At 40.7% G+C, this 19,937-nt stretch overlaps 2 protein-coding genes across 3 annotated transcripts in view; one reads left to right on the top strand and one right to left on the bottom strand.

Moving 5' to 3' along the window:
* Positions 1 to 4,166, top strand: part of eno2 (enolase 2) — a 23,498-nt gene extending 19,332 nt beyond the window's left edge. For both annotated transcript variants that reach the window (XM_061966892.1, XM_061966893.1), the window contains exon 13: positions 3,576 to 4,166. In XM_061966892.1, the coding sequence (XP_061822876.1) occupies positions 3,576 to 3,645 (70 nt within the window). In that variant the 3' untranslated portion in view covers positions 3,646 to 4,166. The remainder of the gene's footprint in view (positions 1 to 3,575) is intronic.
* Positions 3,788 to 19,937, bottom strand: LOC133610538 (triosephosphate isomerase-like). Its single transcript, XM_061966894.1, is given in 6 exon segments — positions 3,788 to 5,229; positions 5,312 to 5,399; positions 6,676 to 6,761; positions 15,492 to 15,781; positions 15,839 to 15,962; positions 19,793 to 19,937. Coding segments are annotated over 6 exon segments (816 nt in total). The 5' UTR covers positions 19,902 to 19,937; the 3' UTR covers positions 3,788 to 5,110.

Raw genomic sequence — 19,937 nt, 5'->3', positions numbered from 1 at the left:
GTGCAAGTTAAAACTCTATTATGCAAAGCGAAAGCTATTTATCAACAACACCCAGAAACGCCGCCGACTTCGCTGGGCCCGAGCTCATCTAAGATGGACTGATGCAAAGTGGAAAAGTGTTCTGTGGTCTGATGAGTCCAGATTTCAAATTATTTTTGGAAACAGTGGACATCGTGTCCTCCGGACCAAAGAGGAAAAGAACCATCCGGATTGTTATAGGCGCAAAGTTGAAAAGCCAGCATCTGTGATGGTATGGTGGTGTATTAGTGCCCAAGACATGGGTAACTTACACATTTGTGAAGGCACCATTAATGCTGAAAGGTACATACAGCTTTTGGAGCAACATATGTTGCCATCCAAGCAACGTTATCATGGACACCCCTGCTTATTTCAGCAAGATCAAGCCACGTGTTACATCAACGTGGCTTCATAGTAAAAGAGTGCGGGTACTAAACTGACCTGCCTGTAGTCCAGACCTGTCTCCCATTGAAAATGTGTGGCGTATTATGAAGCGTAAAATATGACAACGGAGACCCCGGACTGTTGAACAACTTAAGCTGTACATCAAGCAAGAATGGATAAGAATTCCACCTGAAAAGCTTAAGAAATTGGTCTCCTCAGTTCCCAAACGTTTACGGAGTATTGTTAAAAGGAAACACTGTGGTAAAAATGCCCCTGTGACAACTTCTTTGCAATGTGTTGATGCCATTCAATTCTAAGTTAATGATTATTTGCAAAAAAAAAAGAAGTTTCTTAGTTTGAACATTAAGTATCTTGTCTTTGCAGTCTATTCAATTGAATATAAGTTGAAAAGGATTTGCAAATTATTGTATTTTGTTTTTATTTACGATTTACACAACGTGCCAACTTCACTGGTTTTGGGTTTTGTAGTTAGAATGCATAAAAAAGAAAAATATGTTCTTGTCTTACATAAGGGTTGTGAATGATAGGCAACATTTTAAAAAAGAGCAGTTCCCCTTTAAGAGTGCTTTAGTGCATTAATAAATACAACCCTTATTGAAGTGTAAATACATAAGTGCGCAAACTGAAACACAGCCCTGTCTTTTGGGGTGCATAAGTGCGTTTACACTGAGAAGTACAGCAACATGCAGTTTACAGTCAGAGTTTAGGACAGAACTCGGAGTGAAGTGTGCAGCTTACATAATATACCTCATGAAAAGTGTAAGCACAGACGTGCACGATTTGTAACTCACTGCTTGTCTTTTGAGTGCCTAAGTGGTTTTACACTTGCACTGGCCTCTATGGCTACATTCACACTGCAGAGTCGGATGTCCAATTTGGATTTTTTGTCAAATCTGATCCTTTTAGTGGTCGTGCACATCCCAATAAAAATGTGATTTCTAATGTGAATGCAATCTGACTCGCATGCACTGCAGTGTTTATGGAATAAAAATGGCTTCAGCTCTAGTCGGCCCTTGTACTGGCGCATTTGTGGCGATTTCAAGGATTTTGTGCAATCAAAGTCAACATTTTCTGAGTCGAATTGTTAGAAGATTAAGAAGGAAGAAGAAAAGTATTTTGGCTCTTGCAGTTTTACGGTATAATTTTCTTCGATGTCCGCTTGAAGAGCGTGTCTGTGGGCGAGCAGTCGGAGACAGGAGGGTTTCACGCGAATTCCTAAAACATTATTTTTACCGGTTTTCTGCTCCGTTGTCAACTATTTATTTTGTAACCGTCGATTTTGACGAATAATTATAACGCTTATCGCTTTTTGATGACGTTCTGGTCGGATAATGTGACCTGAGCGCGTGATGGCGCATGGTATATATAGTCGATTTATTTCCCTATACCATACTTGCCAACCTTGAAACCTCCGATTTCGGGAGGTGGGGGGAGGGGGAGGGGTGGGCGTGGTCGGGGGTGGGGCGTGGTTAAGAGGGGAGGAGTATATTTACAGCTAGAATTCACCAAGTCAAGTATTTCATATATATATATATATATATATATATATATATATATATATATATAAGAAATACTTGAATTTCAGTGTTCATTTATTTACATATATACACACACATAACACTCATCTACTCATTGTTGAGTTAAGGGTTGAATTGTCCATCCTTGTTCTATTCTCTGTCACTATTTTTCTAACCATGCTGAACACCCTCTCTGATGATGCATTGATGTGTGGCACGCACAAAAGTGCTTTCATCAAATGCATTAGAGTCTGGAATCTTCCATCTCTCCCTAGCATGGCCCAAAACCGGTCAATCTTTGCTTCCTGAGGAAGATCTTCAGTGCCAAGCACTTGGTAGTCCTTTACTTCTTCCCGGAGGCTATCCAGGTCCAATCGCAGCTGCGGCTTGGAACTTACAAGCTGTTATGAGAGTAGCGTATGTGTGTGTGTGGCCCTTTAATAGGTGAGCATGTGAGGTGAGTGACGTCAGTGAGTGTGTGGGCGAGAGAAGAGAGGGAGCGGTAGCGTGAGTGCGGGCGGGGACTAGTTTGTTTTGTGTTGCATTGGCTGTGTGCAAGCAATCAATAAAGCAAGATTTGCAACTAATCGCCGGACTCAGGCAGGAAAGGTGCAACAAAGCGTATTTCTTCATCTTAATCGGCGTCGGCGTCGCCATGGCTGTATCTTCCTCGTTCTTCTGCTTCGTCTCCTTGTTGTGTGCGCAGTTGTGCACTGCACTCTCTAAAAGCCCTAGATGTTATTGATGTTATAGATGGCAGTATTGTCCTGTTTAAGAGTGTCACAACATTGCTGTTTACGGCAGACGAACTGCTTTACGGTAGACAAAAACATGACTGCTGTTGTTCTGCTGTTGTTGTGTGTTGTTACCGCGCTGGGAGGACGTTAATGAAACTGCCTAACAATAAACCCACATAAGAAACCAAGAACTCGCCCTCGATCATTCTACAGTTATTATGTGTTTGGGCAGGCACGCTGTTTATATCGTAGGAAAGCGGACTCAGGTCCGCATGGAGCTGGAGGGGGCGTGGCCTCCAGCTCCGCCTGAATTTCGGGAGATTTTCGGGAGAAAATTTGTCCCGGGAGGTTTTCGGGAGAGGCGCTGAATTTCGGGAGTCTCCCGGAAAATCCAGGAGGGTTGGCAAGTATGCCCTATACCAAAGAGGCCTGGGTCGGAAATGAAAAATTCGGAATTGTGCTGTTCACACTGACATGAAAAAATCCGATACAGGTCGCATATGGGCAACAAAAAAATCGTCATTGACCTGCAGTGTGAATGAGGCCTGTCTTCCCCATCTTGGCTACGTGGCAGAATGGGAGGGACTCACTCAAGTGGTTGTCATTCACAATTAAAAAGGAGAAAAGAAAAAGGAAGTAAATGTTCCCGGAAAGAAGATTTGGGAAAGCACTACACTGGCAAAGTACACAGTGTACACAGTACCCTTATTGAAGTGTACTGAAGGAAGTTTTCAATTTAAAAGACCATTGAGGGTTAGGAAAAATGAGGGCGTAATCCCATCATGCAGGACAGGAGGAGTTAGCAGAGATTTAGCGGCGTTAAATGCTAATCCGTGCACCTCAGCAACGTTGTCAGCATAGATGTGTCCACCATGGTTCTCATGTCTCTTGTTTGCAGGATCGAAGAGGAGCTGGGAGACCAGGCACGCTTTGCAGGACACAACTTTAGGAACCCCAGCGCCCTGTGAAAAGGACTGAGACACGCACACACACACACACACACACACACACACACACACACACCGAGCCATGTACAAATGAAAAATCACACATGCAAAAAATGTAAGAATATGCACTGGACCCATGACCTGTATGCACATGCACACACACTCTCTCTCTCTCACACACACACACACACACACACACACACACACACACACACACACACACACATGCACACACACACACACACACACACGCACGGGCACACGCACGCACGGGCACACGCACGCACACGCGCTCACACGCACACACAGGGGGAGTTAAAAAGCCAGACATGCACTGTTATTAGTTCATTTGAAAAGATGCTTCTTAAAGATGTGGACAAGACAAGGAAGCCAACATGCACACTCCTCTTCCTCGTAAATAAACAACTTTGTTCTTTGCTTTGTGCTGAATGTCCGAGAAGAGATTTAAAAAACAAAAAAAATCCAAAAAAAGGAGGACTTGTATCAATTAAAATGTGTGAAATAAACAATTTGCAATTTCACTCTCGCCTTCCTGTGTTCTTCCACATCCCGGGTGTCCAAAGTGTGGCCCCCAATGAGGCTGTTTACAGCCTACGATTATTTTATTCATTGGACAGTGACACATTGTTAAAATAAACCCCCAAAATTAAAAAAAATAAAGCTTTTTAAAAAACAAAACTTTAAAATATTTCAATAAAAAAGTTTTGGACACCCCTGGGCTAGTGGACGTTGGTGACGTAAAGCACTAATAATGAACAAATCTTCTTTTTCTCCACTTTTATGTCCTTAATGACAAAATAGCATCGCGATCAGTCTTTGTAGCTAAATGCAGTGTAATTACATCAATGTGTAGTGATTTACCGTATTTTTCGGAGTATAAGTCGCACCGGAGTATAAGTCGCACCTGCCGAAAATGCATATTAAGAAGGAAAAAAAACACATGTAAGTCGCACTGGAGTATAAGTCGCATTTTTGGGGGAAATGTATTTGATAAAACCCAACACCAAGAATAGACATTTGAAAGGCAATTTAAAATAAATAAAGAATAGTGAACAACAGGCTGAATAAGTGTACGTTATATGACGCATAAATGACCAACTGAGAACGTGCCTGGTATGTTAACGTAACATATTATGGTAAGAGTCATTCAAATAACTATAACATATAGAACATGCTATACGTTTACCAAACAATCTGTCACTCCTAATCGCTAAATCCCATGAAATCTTATACGTCTAGTCTCTTACGTGAATAAGCTAAATAATGTTATTTGATATTTTACAGTAATGTGTTAATAATTTCACACATAAGTTTCACACATAAAACTGCGACTTATAGTCCGAAAAATAAGGTACTTAAACATTTCTAACACGTTCATTAAGGAAGGGGCTGTAAAAAGGAGCCTATCGAGCGCCTCTTAAGGAGCCCTCCATAAACTTGAGCCTTGGCGAAGGTCTCGTTTCTCTCAAGCGCGCGCGTTGACGATGTCAACAAACTCCGGCTTCAGCGAGGCGCCGCCCACCAGGAAGCCGTCCACATCCTCCTGAGACGCCAACTCTCTGCTGTTGGCTGCCGTGACGGAACCTGCCGAGAGGCGAGAAGAAGGTGGAGCATCACGACGCAGGCTGATAGCGCTCCAAGCTGGCTGGCCGCATACGGCGCTCGCCTCCGTAGATGATGCGCACCGCGTCGGTTACATCCTCTGCCACGTTGGCTCTGAGCCACGCCCTGAGCTTCTCGTGGACCTCCTGAGCCTTCGCACACATAACAAAATTATTATTAGCATTTCCTCATTACTCCATGTGTGATGGGACAAAAGTAGGGGATTTTATTATTTTATGTTTCATTGCCATGCATGTCTTAGAGTGTTTTTATTGTTGTGGATTTTAATTTCATGTTTTTATTGCTGTGTAATTTGATTGTATTTTAATTGCATGTTTTTACTCCTTGTGGACTTTGCTGGTATTTTAAGACGTTGCCCCTTTTAGCGTGTTGCCCCTGACAACCAAAGTTCCCAATCGAACGGCACCTGAAATCAGACGCACCTGTGGAGCATTAGGACTGCACACATTTAAAAAGGAGCGACCAGGAGGATCGACATGTTTGACAAGGAGCGACCGGGTGGACGCACACAGGCTGGGAAGGAATCCAGGACTACACAGCAGACCTTGCAGGCTACCGGAGTGAACCCCAAGAAGCCCACAACACGCAGAGGCAGAGGAAACTCTGCCTCCGAAGTAAGTGTTGCAGATTGTGGATCTGTGGGGGTGATCAACTGCCTTGGGCTGTGGGCTTGCGGGCTCGTGCGTTGTGCGCTGGCTGTGTGGTGCTGTGGGCAGGAGCGATCGGGACCCAGAGACCCGCGGCGCCTCCCGGGAGCGACCAAGAGGCGGAGCGAGACGGGACGAGTACGGCCACGTAGGTCCCACCGGAGACTGGTGAGGAGAGTGGGCGTACCCAATACTTCTACGCGAAACTACAGCAGACCCTGCCTTGCGTGTAAGTGTGACGTCAGCCCTGAGAGCGTTTCCGTGTTTTTAAATGATTTTATCCCCGTGGCCTGCCTCCGTTTTAATTCTGTGTGCAGGAGGACGCCGTGGAAGTGGGCGGAGCCAGGACACTGACCCACTACGCCTGTCGTGACTGTACCCTAATTCGGATTGTAATAAATTGTGAACAAGCATAATTATCTTTCCTTATTTTGGACGGCTGCTCTCACTACATTGGGTTCTTAATATTTATATTAGTTTTTAGCAAAATTTTACTAGATTTTAATATCCCACCACTTGGGTCCATTATACATGCAGCAAGCGTGGTACATTTTGTGGAAAATTCTAAAACCAGCCCCAAAGTATGTCAATGAATGCTAATCTGTTTATAACTGTAATATTGGATAATGATTAATAATCAATGTATTCTATTTTAAGAATATTGCAGTGGCCAGTAAAAGAAAAAGAGCCGTAAGCTAAATATGACTACCAGGCCACACTTTGGACAACCCTGAGGAAACATCTTGATAATGTCAGTTACCTGCTCAGGTGAGGCCGTCCTGCCCGTGCCGATGGCCCACACGGGCTCATAGGCTAAAACCACTTTGGCCCAGTTCGTCACATTGTCTGAAACACAAAGGAGACATCTAAAACATGGCGTTCACACATCTCGCCGGAGCCTATTGACAAACTTGGTGCTTCTTTGCAGCAAACGTCTTGCATTTAAATAAAGCTATGGAGCCATACTTGCCAACCTTGAGACCTCCGATTTCGGGAGGTGTGGGGTGTGGGGGGGGCGTGGTCGGGGGCGTGGTTGGGGGCGTGGTTAAGAGGGGAGGAGAAATACTATAAGAAATACTTGACTTTCAGTGAATTCTAGCTATAAATATATATATATATACATCCATCCATCCATTTTCTACCGCTTATTCCCTTTGGGGTCGCGGGGGGCGCTGGAGCCTATCTCAGCTACAATCGGGCGGAAGGCGGGGTACACCCTGGACAAGTCGCCACCTCATCGCAGGGCCAACACTGATAGACAGACAACATTCACACTCACATCCACACACTAGGGCCAATTTAGTGTTGCCAATCAACTTATCCCCAGGTGCATGTCTTTGGAGGTGGGAGGAAGCCGGAGTACCCGGAGGGAACCCACAAAGTCACGGGGAGAACATGCAAACTCCACACAGAAAGATCCCGAGCCCGGGATTGAACCCAAGACTACTCAGGACCTTCGTATTGTGAGGCAGATGCACTAACCCCTCTGCCACCGTGATATATATAAATAAGAGAAACACTTGAATTTCAGTGTTCATTTATTTACACATATACACACACATAATGCACAGTAGATGGCAGTATTGTCCTGTTTAAGAGTGTCACAACATTGCTGTTTACGGCAGACGAACTGCTTTACGGTAGACAAAACGTGACTGCTGTTGTTGTGTGTTGTTGCCACACTGGGAGGACGTTAATGAAACTGCCTAACAATAAACCCACATAAAAAACTAAGAACTCGCCCTCGATCATTCTACAGTTATAACGTGATTGAGCAGGCATGCTGTTTATATTGTGGGAAAGCGGACTTGAAAACAGGCTGTCGACAGGTCACTCAGGTCCGCCTGAATTTCGGGAGATTTTCGGGAGAAAATTTGTCCCGGGAGGTTTTCGGGAGAGGCGCTGAATTTCCTGGTTTTTGGGATATTTTTTTCAAACTTGCACAATTCCCACATTTTGCAACCAATTTGAAGAACCATTCCATCATCCACACACTCCACTCACCTTGGACAATCAAACTACCAATTTCCAAATGAAAAAATATTCTAGGAATTCCCGGTTTTCGAAAGCCTATTTTCACTTCTTGCTGCAAAGTTTTCTCAGACTGCATTTTTCAACCGTTTTTGACCATTTCACCTTCAAAACATTCCTCTTCGCTGGGACAACATCACAATTTTTCTTCTCGTACAAATTCCCAGTTTTCCCGAAATTCCAGGAATTCCGAAATACTCATCCTCAATTAAAACTGTTAGCAAGTCAACATTTTTCAATCAATTCCAAAAATTCCAACTCCAACTCATTCATATCATCTAGGACGGGGGTCGGCAAGCCACGGCTCTAGAGACGCATGCGGCTCTTTAGCGCCGCCCTAGGGCTCTCTGGAGCTTTTTCAAAAGTGTATGAAAAATGGAAAAAGATGAGGGGAAAAAAATATATTTTTTGTTTTAATATGGTTTCTGTAGGAGGACAAACATGACACAAACCTCCCTAATTGTTATAAAGCACAGTGTTTGTATTAAACATGCTTCACTGATTCGAGTATTTGGCGAGCCCCGTTTTGTCCTACTAATTTTGGCGGTCCTTGAACTCACCGTAGTTTGTTTACATCAGGGGTGCTCACACTTTTTCTGCAGGCGAGCTACTTTTCAATTGATCAAGTCGTGGGGATCTACCTCATTCATATATATAATTTATATTTACTTATTTATGAAATATATGTTTTTGTTAATAAGTTAAAGGTGTTTAATGATAATGCAAGCATGTTTAACACATATAGTTAATATTGTTAATAAATTAAAGGTGTTTAATGATAATACAAGTATGTTTAATACATATAGTTAATATTGTTAACAAGTTAAAGGTGTTTAAAGATAATGCAAGCATGTTTAATACATATAGTTAATATTGTTAACAAGTTAAAGGTGTTTAATGATAATACAAGCATGTTTAATACATATAGTTAATATTATTAATAAGTTAAAGGTGTTTAAAGATAATACAAGCATGTTTAACACATATAGTTAATATTGTTAACAAGTTAAAGGTGTTTAATGATAATACAAGCATGTTTAACACATATAGTTAATATTGTTAATAAGTTAAAGGTGTTTAAAGATAATGCAAGCATGTTTAACACATATAGTTAATATTGTTAACAAGTTAAGGTGTTTAAAGATATACATGCATGTTTAACACATATAGATTCCTTTCTTTCATGAAGACAAGAATATAAGTTGGTGTATTACCTGATTCTGATGACTTGCATTGCTTGGAATCAGACAGTGGTGCTAAAAACGTCCGCATTTTCGAATGGAGGAGAACAAAGTCCTCCTTTCTGTCCAATACCACATGAAAATGGTTGGTTTTTGGCATCTTATTTGTCCAGCTTCCGTACTCATTTGTATACACTTTACAAGAAATACATTGTCGGCAAACTCCGTAGCTTGCTAGCTTGTGCACGCCAGCTTTCTGAGACTCTTGTTTTGTTAGCGCAACTGTGCAGTCGGTCTTTGGAGTTTTGACGACAGGTACGGCGCCAGAGTCTGTTGAAATAAAGTGTTTCTCGCCTTCCAGTCGGTAATTTTAATGAGCTGGCAGCAGCCAGCGTCATCTCAGAAGACCCTCGGGTGCCGTGAATGTCAATCAAGTGACGAAAGTGACGTCATAGTGAAGATTTATGATCGCTCATTTTTAGGACTATTTTTTTTAATGCCTGGCTGGTGATCGACTGACACACCCTCCGAGATCGACCGGTAGCTCGCGATCGACGTAATGAGCACCCCTGGTTTACATGTATAACTTTCTCCGACTTTCTAGGACGTGTTTTATGCATCTTCTTTTTCTGTCTCATTTTGTCCACCAAACTTTTAATGTTGTGCGTGAATGCACAAAGGTGAGTTTTGTTGATGTTATTGACTTGTGTGGAGTGCTAATCGGGCATATTTGGTCAGTGCATGACTGCAAGCTAATCGATGCTAACATGCTATTTAGGCTAGCTATATGTACATATTGCATCATTATGCCTCATTTGTAGCTATATTTGAGCTCATTTAGTTTCCTTTAAGTCCTCTTAATTCAATGTATATCTCATGACACACTATCTGTATGTAATATGGTTTTTATTTTTTTGCGGCTCCAAACAGATTTGTTTTTGTATTTTTGGTCCAATATGGCTCTTTCAACATTTTGGGTTGCCGACCCCTGATTTAGGACAATTGTGCTAGTTTTTCCCAAAATTCCAAGGGATTTCGAATTTAAATTAATGGGGAAATTTATCAAAATCCTTTGCATTTTTTAAACCCGATTCTGACTTTTCAACCATCCACCCACACTACTCTTCCCATATCTTGAACGCAAAACATGTGTTCCCTTTCCCAAAATTGCCGATTTTGACATTGACAATGAATGGGAAATATACAACGGACAGCACATCCCACATTTCTCATCCAATTTGAACCGTTCCAACAGTCACACACTCCACTCACCCTGGACATTCAAGCCAGCATGTTACCCAGTTTTGAAAATTTTCTGATGACCCGGAATTACCAGGCATTTCCCCCATTGAAAATGAATGGGCAATATACAAACCTCTCTCTTCTCATCCGATTTGCACCTTTCCAACATACACACACTCCACTCATCCTGGACATTGAAGCATTTCAGGTCCACTGACGCGTATCGGCGGTTTGGCGGCTTGCACACATAGGGCATTCACATGCAATGTATACCGGAATTGCAAACTCTACGATTCTTTAGTGGTTCCATATTTCTCTTTCATTTTTGAGTGAAATGTTCAAATCCATGTTTATTTTGTCTAGAGCAGTGTTTTTCAATCTTTCCTGAGCCGAGGCACATTTTGTTCATTGAAAAAATCCCGAGGCACACCACCAGCAGAAAACATTAAAAAAAAGAAACCCAGCAGCCGATATTGACAATAAAAAGTAGTTCTCGCAATTGTTGGATATGAATTCCAACCATAACCAAGCATGCATCACTATAGCTCTTGTCTCAAAGTAGGTGTACTGTCACGACCTGTCCCATCACGCTGTGCCTTATTTGGAGTTTTTTTTGGTGTTTTCCTGTGTGTAGTGTTTTAGTTCTTGTCTTGAAGTGAATTATATTTATATAGCGCTTTTTTTTCTTTCTCTCATGACTCAAAGCGGTATAGTTCGGTTGGTAGAGTGGTCGTGCCAGCAACTTGAGGGTTCCAGGTTCGATCCTAGCTTCTGCCATCCTAGTCACTGCCGTTGTGTCCTTGGGCAAGACACTTTACCCACCTGCTCCTAGTGCCACCCACACTGGTTTAAATGTAACTTAGATATTGTGTTTCACTATGTAAAACGCTTTGAGTCACTAGAGAAAAAGCGCTATATAAATATAATTCACGTTTTACGCTCCTATTTTGGTGTTGATTGTCATGTCATTTCTGGACGCCGTCTGCTCCACACGCTGTAAGTCTTTGCTGTCGTCCAGCATTCTGTTTTTGTTTACTTTTCAGTAAGTTCAGTTTAGTTTTGCTTCAAAGCCTTTTCTTAGCGGCACTCGCCTTTTGTTTATTTTTGGTTTAAGCATTAGACACCTTTTTACCTGCAAACCATTGTCGTCGTTCCCGACATCTACAAAGCAATTAGCTACCTGCTGCCACCTCCTGGTATGGAAGAGTATTACACGGTTACTCTGCCGAGCTCTCGACAGTACAGACACTCAACAACGGCACATTTAGGGATAATAATTACTGGTTTGCAAAAAATATTTTTAACCCAATTAGGTGAAATTACATAATCTCCCACAGCACACCAGACAATATCTCACGGTACACTAGTGTGCCGCGGCACAGTGGTTGAAAAACACTGGTCTAGAGAATGTGTTGGGGACAATAAAAAATGGCCCCCGGCCGTACTTGGACACCTTTGGTGTACAGTTTTCGTACGGTTCTATTTTTGTCTGACATTTTAAAACAACCATTTGCGCGCACACAAACACACACACACACACACACACACACACACACACACACACACACACACACACACACACACACACACACACACACACACACACACACACACACACACACACTTTTTTTTACGTTTTCAGTATTCGACACTTATGGGGATGTTGCACTGGGGCTCAAAGCACAGGGGGCCGCTGGGCTTTTGTAAAGTTTGAATATTTTTCTTGTCATCCAACTATGTAAGTTGTAAAACATTATTAAAAAAAAAAAAAAAATTACAAGATGCAAAGGTTTCACTTTGGCTGCATCTCATTGCCCATAACTGTGGTGCGTTCAAAAACTCTCGATTAAAGTTACAAACAGAGGTGTCACTAGGTTTTAAAGACAGAGGACGGCTTAACCCCCAGGAGATGCAATAATAATAATAATAATAATGCAGTGCTCTCTGGTTTATCACTGTTAATTGGTTCCTGACATGACTGTGATAAATTAATTACCGCAACGTAGTAACTATTAAATGAAAATCTAATATTTTTATAGCTAGAGCACCTTCTAAATAAGTATTTCAGCATTATGAGAGCCCTTAAGCCCTTGGCTTTGATACTGTACAGCGCATTTTGATTAGTTTGGTCTCATCTAGTGGCCAATACTACTGTAATATTGATATTTTCAGAGTATTTAGTATTTGTTGTGCTTGAAAATGCTGAATTTTAGAACCTTTTTTTTTTTTTTTTTTTTTCATCCATCTTTGGGTTGCGGGGGGTGCTGGAGCCTATCCCAGCTGCATTCGAGCGGAAGGCAGGGTACACCCTGGAGGAGTCGCCACCTCATTACAGGGCCAACACAGATATGATAGAAAAAATCTGCGATGTGGTGAAGCTGCAATATTTGAAGCGCGATGTGGCAAGGGAGGACTGTATTATTAAGATTCATATTACCCACTGATGATAATTAAACGTGAATCAGTTCATCGCCACTTTACACGCTGAAGTACAGAAAAACTTGACAGACTTATATTTATACTTAAGTGAATAATGACAGGTGATATGATTATTTAAATTCATATTCTGGCCACTTTCCATTGAATTTGTTAACACTTCTTTATTTTTTTTGTATTATTATTTTGGAGGTTATCTAGATATGTTCTTGTAAGCTAAACTACAAGTCACTATCTCCGGAGATTTGTGGCAAGCTACATTACAAGCTACACGGCAAAAGGAGCTTGCTACATCAAAGCTATGTTTACAGGCATTTATATATATATGTATAATATCAATGTTCATTACTATTAACTATCTGTCATTTAGCTGGTGATACCCGACAATCACCTCTAGGGGTCACCGTTCCCCACTTTATGTATTTATTTAGTTTGCCTTTTCTTTGGCCAACCCCTATAGTACTATTCATTTTCTCTGCCTACAGCAGTGGTTCTTAACCTTGTTGGAGGTACCGAACCCCACCAGTTTCATATGCGCATTCACCGAACCCTTCTTTAGTGAAAAATAAAAATGTTTTTTTTTTTTCAAATTGAAGACAAAGTTATATGTTTTTTTACTGGTGCACAAAATGAACCGTGCATGAACATCACAACAAATTACACACCTGCAAATCGGTGTGACTTCTGCTGTTGCCGTATCTATAATACGCCGATAGGTAGAAGTTTTTATTTACACGATGAGTCAGGTGTGTCTTGACCTCAGCGTCGGAGGCTCCACCGAACCCCTGAGACCGACTCACCGAACCCCTAGGGTTCGATCGAACCCAGGTTAAGAACCACTGGCCTACAGTAAAAAAACAGCATCTATCTATGTCTTGACAAAAAAATAACATGACTTGTGTTGTCTCAACTCACCTTAATGTGTGTTCCTAAATGTGTGCTGGACGTCTTAGATGAAGAGAGCAGTTCTGATTTGGGTTTACAGAGTAAACAACTAAAAACTAAGGTTTTGGGCTTTGTTTTCTCTAAACGCATACATTTGTGTAAATATGGTCAAGGGCACACATTACTGTGGGTTTCCTGGACGTCATCTTCATCACTGTGGGGGAGAATTTCGCTGCCATTTGCAAGTGTGTTGTTTTTTTTTGAGTGGTCAGCTTGAATCGTCCCTCTGTCTCCGACTCTCTCGTCGTCATGTGACATGAGTGCATGACTGTTATGATTTTGCGTCTTGGTTTCCATGACCCGCCATATCTTGCCTCTGATTGGCCAGTCCATAATGTTTCGCCCCAACCTTAGCCAACTGTGACTCATCATACGAACGCTAACCAATCATCATGGACGTTCTCATTCATCCAGGTCATTGTATTTTCTCCATTTTTTTTTTTTGGCTTGGATTCACAGTCCATTTTCTGTCTTTCTAGCTTGTAGCTTTGATGTAAGCCACCTCGCTACATGGGCCTAAAAGTAGCTAAGCTACACGAATAAAAAAGTAGCTGAACTACCGCCAAACTACTGGAAAATGTAGTTAAGCTACATGTAGCTTGTTACTGCCCATCACTGGTCTAGACATTTTAATCCCATCTCTAATCATGTTTTGTAAGTGAAAAAGCTGATTCCAGCCAAATTCATGCAAAAGTATGTTTTTAGTGTGCAAACATACCAAGTGTGTCAGTATAAAGTTAAAAAGTTAAAGTACCAATGATTGTCACACACACACTAGATGTGGCGAAATTATTCTCTGCATTTGACCGATCACCCTTGAGCACCTCCTGGGAGGTGAGGGGAGCAGTGAGCAGCAGCGGTGGCCGTGCCCGGGAATAATTTTTGGTGATTTAACCCCCAATTCCAACCCTTGATGCTGAGTGCCAAGCAGGGAGGTAAAGGGTCCCATTTTTATAGTCTTTGGTATGACTCGGCCGGGGTTTGAACTCACAACCTACCGATCTCAGGAAGGCGGTGATGCTGGGTTTAGGGTGCATGTAGGGGGCGCTTGAGAAGTGTTGTGTATACGCCCTGGTAACTGATAGAGGAACATTTTCCATCATTTTTGACAGAATAAGAACGCTTTAAGAATTGGCCTTCATTCTGCTACGAGGAAAAAACAATAAATATACCCTGTGTTTTCATTTATGCACACACAAACATATCATTACTAATGATGTCATGAGGTCCAGGCTTGAAGAGAGAGAGTGGAGTAGAGTGTGTGTGCGCGCCAAGCAGTTTTACATCATGCTAAAAGCGGGGCGACAAAGTAGGACAAAAGGAGATGAAGAAGGTAGCCATTTTACAGAGACTGCTTTGACCTCTTGATAGCGCATTCACTCTCTCTCCAGGCCTGGTATTTCTGTTGTTTGTACTTACCGTATTTTTCGGACTATAAGTCGCAGTTTTTTTCATAGTTTGGCCGGGCTCCAGTGCGACTTATATATGTTTTTTTCCTTTTTTATTATGCATTTTCGGCAGGTGCAACTTATACTCCGGTGCGACTTATACTCCGAAAAATACGGTACCTCTATTTTGTAGAATCAATTGCTATATTCAGTTCTAGTCACCTCTCATCATTTTAGACAACCTTAAAACTAAGAAATCTGGGGAGGAGCCTTAAAAAGGTGTATCCTAATATAAACCTCATTGAGAAAAAGTTTGGACAATCTGGACTCTAATGGACACCTGAATTCCTCACCTGCGATGGTCTGCGTCTGAGCGTACACGACGTCTTCGGTGGTGCCGCCCTCGCGCTCCTCCAGCGTCTCCCCGATGCATGCGATCATGCAGAGGCCACTCTGCAGAGCGTGAGCCACCTGCAACACGCGCAGAACATTTGGCTCGGAAACCAGACCACCGCACTTGACCTCATTACATACATGTTCTCTAAGGTTCTTGTATTAAACACCTGCTTGTTCTTAAGTGAATTTCAATGATGAGTGTCCCAGAAGTACCCAGTCAGCACCGCAGTCCTTGATCATGGCCGGGCTGGAGGGAAGAGTGCAGACAGGAAAATCTTCAAGCTATCAAAGCACCGCATGTTACCTGATCTCCCCTGTAAACGCTCCCTTGGCCACCTTGTAGCAGTTCTGGGCCGCAACGCTGACGCGGGGGTCCAGATGGGAGCGAACAAAGTTCAGGTAGACGGAAGGGGCCGCGCAAACCACCTCTGAAATGAAAAATGATGACAATGTATTTTTATCCTGTATGAGATCATGGCCTTAACGACCATTGACTACACCGAGGTCATGTCCTCTGCATTTTTTTAAGTGACAAAAAGAATATGCTACAACTGACTGCAAATGTACTTTGTGTAGCACACTGTACAACATCATGCGGTAGATCGTCTGCTTTCAATATACGATCTTTGCTCATGCACGACCCACTACAACTCCAACAACGTAACGCAATGACATTTACTTTAAAGATCATCCGATCAGAAATAAATGTGCTGTCAACATAACATTAACATTACGTCATACTGATGTAACTAATGTTGGTTTCACCCGAAAGAGATTGATTTGAAACACTGGCGGAAAAATAACGTTGTCGTGTTAGTCATGTGCCGCCCCGCCCTAAGCAGAACATGCTCTATCCTCTTAAAGCCCAAGCTGTTTGTTTACATGCTTTTTTTTATTTGTCTTTGCTATTTGGGCTTATTGGACCCTAATTAGAATAAAAACTAAGAATCATATTTTGATATGATGTACTTCATGTTTAGTGACATGCTAATTCTTATTTTTACACTTTTTTTCCCCAAATTCCATTGTATGTTATACTCTCCCGACACCACCAGATGGCAGTATAAGTGTCCACATAAGCGGCCATAAGACCTCAATTCAGTAGTGTACACAATTTTGGAAATAAGAGCTAAAAGTTGCTGTCTACACATGTGGCCACTAAGCCTTTAGAGCAGGGGTTCCCAAACTTTTTGACTCGTGGGCCGCATTGGGTTAAAAAAATGTGGCCGGGGGCCGAGCTGTATATATATATATATATACATATATATATATATATATATATATATATATATATATATATATATATATATATATATATATATATATATATATATATATATATATATATATATATATATATATATATATATATACACATATGTGTATATATATATATATATATATATATATATACATATATATATATATATATATATATATATATACATATGTATATATATATATATATATATATATATATATACATATGTATATATATATATATATATATATATATATATATACATATGTATATATATATATATATATATATATATATATATACATATGTATATATATATATATATATATATATATATATATATATATATATATATATATATATATATATATATATATATATATATATATATATGCAGGGGCGCCGAAAAGGGGGGGTAAAGGAGACGGATTCTAGGGGCCCATGATGGAGGGGGGCCCAGAGAGGCCCCTAATGATGATGAAATTATAATACAGAAAAAATAATGACACTGTGTTGGGGGCCCTGTAAAGATTATTTTCATGGGGCCCAAAATCCCTAGCGGCGCCCCTGTATATATGTATATATATATTAGGGCTGCAACTAATGATTAATTTGATAATCGATTATTACTTCGATTAATCAATTAATAATCGGATAAAAGAGACAAACTACATTTCTATCCTTTCCAGTATTTTATTGAAAAAAAAACAGCATACTGGCACCATACTTATTTTGACTATTGTTTCTCAGCTGTTTGTACATGTTGCAGTTTATAAATAAAGGTTTATTTAAAAAAAATTCCCTCTGCGCATGCGCATAGCATAGCATAGATCCAACGAATCGATGACTAAATTATTCGCCAACTATTTTTATAATCGATTTTAATCGATTAGTTGTTGCAGCCCTATGTATATATATATATATATATATATATATATATATATATATATATATATACACACATTGTCTTTTTAATCCGCTTTGACACTTAACATTGTCACGTTATCGATGGGAAAATTTATTTTTAGACAATATGATTTGCCTGAGCGGGCCGTAGTTTGGGGACCCCTGCTTTAGAGGTTATGCATAGGGCTTCGCGATCAGTGGGGGACGGGGGGGTTGCGTGAAGAAGCACATTAAAATGTAAACTATTGAATGATAAGGCGCTTGATATAAAATTTTACCTCAAACTTATTCCTGGCCACATCATGCTCTGTCACCGATTAGAATATAAACTCATATTTTCCACGCTCACTTCCGGTGGCTCTGTGGCAGGTGTTATGAGTACTTGCTTTACAATGCAGAAGGCGTTGGGTTCGAAACCCGGTTGCTCTAAAAAAGTGGTTATGGTTTTTAAATGTATGTTTTAATGATGTTAAAGTTGTGTTATATACATAGAGTACAGGCCAAAAGTTTGGCCACACATTCTAATTTCAATGCATTTTCTTTATTTTCACGACTATTTACATTGAAGATTGTCACTGAAGGCATCAAATCTATGACACCTGTGAAGTGAAAACCATTTCAGCTCTTAAGCTCATTGAGAGAATGCCAAGAGTGTGCAAAGCACTAATCAGAGCAAAGGGTGGCTAATTTGAAGAAACTACAATATAAAACATGTTTTCAGTTATTTCACCTTTTTTGTTAAGTACATAACTCCACATGTGTTCATTCATAGTTTTGATGCCTTCTGTGACAATCTACAATGTAAATAGTCATGAAAATAAAGAAAATGCATTGAATGAGAAGGTGTGTCCAAACTGTAGGCCTACACTGCATATTGTATATTATTATATATAAATAATAAAAGCACTCATTGAGGTAGAAATATCACGTTATATTATCTAACATATTTGACCATCGCATGATTTTGTAACAGTTCACCTTTTAATTAACATAGTGCTGGGATACCCATGATTTCAGCCTTTCAAAGCTTCTCTTAGACCAGTGTTTTTCAAACTTTTCTGAGCCGAGGCACATTTTTTTCATTGAAAAAACCCTGAGGCACACCGCCAGCAGAAAACATTAAAAAAATTAAACTCAGCATCCGATATTGACAGTAAAAAGTCGTTCTCGCAATTGTTGGATATGAATTCAAACCATAACCAACCATCAATCAATGTTTATTTATATAGCCCTAAATCACAAGTGTCTCAAAGGGCTGCACAAGCCATAACGACATCCGCGGTACAGAGCCCACATAAGGGCAAGGAAAAACTCACAACCCTAATGGGACGTCGATGTGAATGCCATCCCTACACTTCAATGCTTTTTCTTAGCGGCACTCGCCTTTTGTTTATTTTTGGTTTAAGCGTCAGATACCTTTTTACCTGCACGCTGCCTCCCGCATATTGTGATCACGACAAACCATGTTCCCGACATCTACAAAGCAATTAGCTACCTGCTGCCACCTACTGATATGGAAGAGTATTACACGGTTACTCTGCCGATCTCTAGACAGCACAGACACTCAACAACGGCACATTTGCGGAATATAATTACTGGTTTGCAAAAAATATTTTTAACCCAATTAGGTGAAATTACATAATCTCCCATGGCACACCAGACTGGTTAAAAAACACTGTCTTAGACCACCATTTTTGACTTCGGTATTTGTCAAATCGTAGTTACGGCCCTGTATGGGGTGACAGTTAAGTCAACGCAACATCCCACATGTTGATATTGATTAATAGTATATTATTTTAATTGTTTGTATTTTATTTATATATATATATATAACATTTATTTTATTTTTTTATATTTTAAAAATATTTTTAAAAACACCACAAATTGGTCTGTGATGTACCACTTTTAATTGTACTTGACTGGCTCTGTTTTTTACTGCAATTAACTTATTATTATATTGTTATTTTGTAGGCCCAGTGGAACACAGAGGATACAACTCTGACGTTAGCTTTCTAAATGCGGCTCAATCTGGTCACGTTACTCGGTCATGTCACCTGTCCTGATTAAACTAAATTACCTCCCCTTCCCTACCGGTGTCGTCGTGCAGGCTGGCGGCATTCAGGCTGCCGATGAGCGCCTCTAAACTCTCCTTGTCGCCGTTCATCTTCCAGTTTCCTCCCACGAAGAACCTCCGGGCCATGGCCGCTGATGAGTGCTGATGTCCGGCGAGTAGAGG

The sequence above is a fragment of the Nerophis lumbriciformis genome, linkage group LG11 (genome assembly GCF_033978685.3).
Source record: "Nerophis lumbriciformis linkage group LG11, RoL_Nlum_v2.1, whole genome shotgun sequence".
Lineage (NCBI taxonomy): Eukaryota > Metazoa > Chordata > Actinopteri > Syngnathiformes > Syngnathidae > Nerophis > Nerophis lumbriciformis.
Note: the sequence above shows the minus strand (reverse complement) of the source record. Positions and strands in the feature narration are given on the sequence as shown.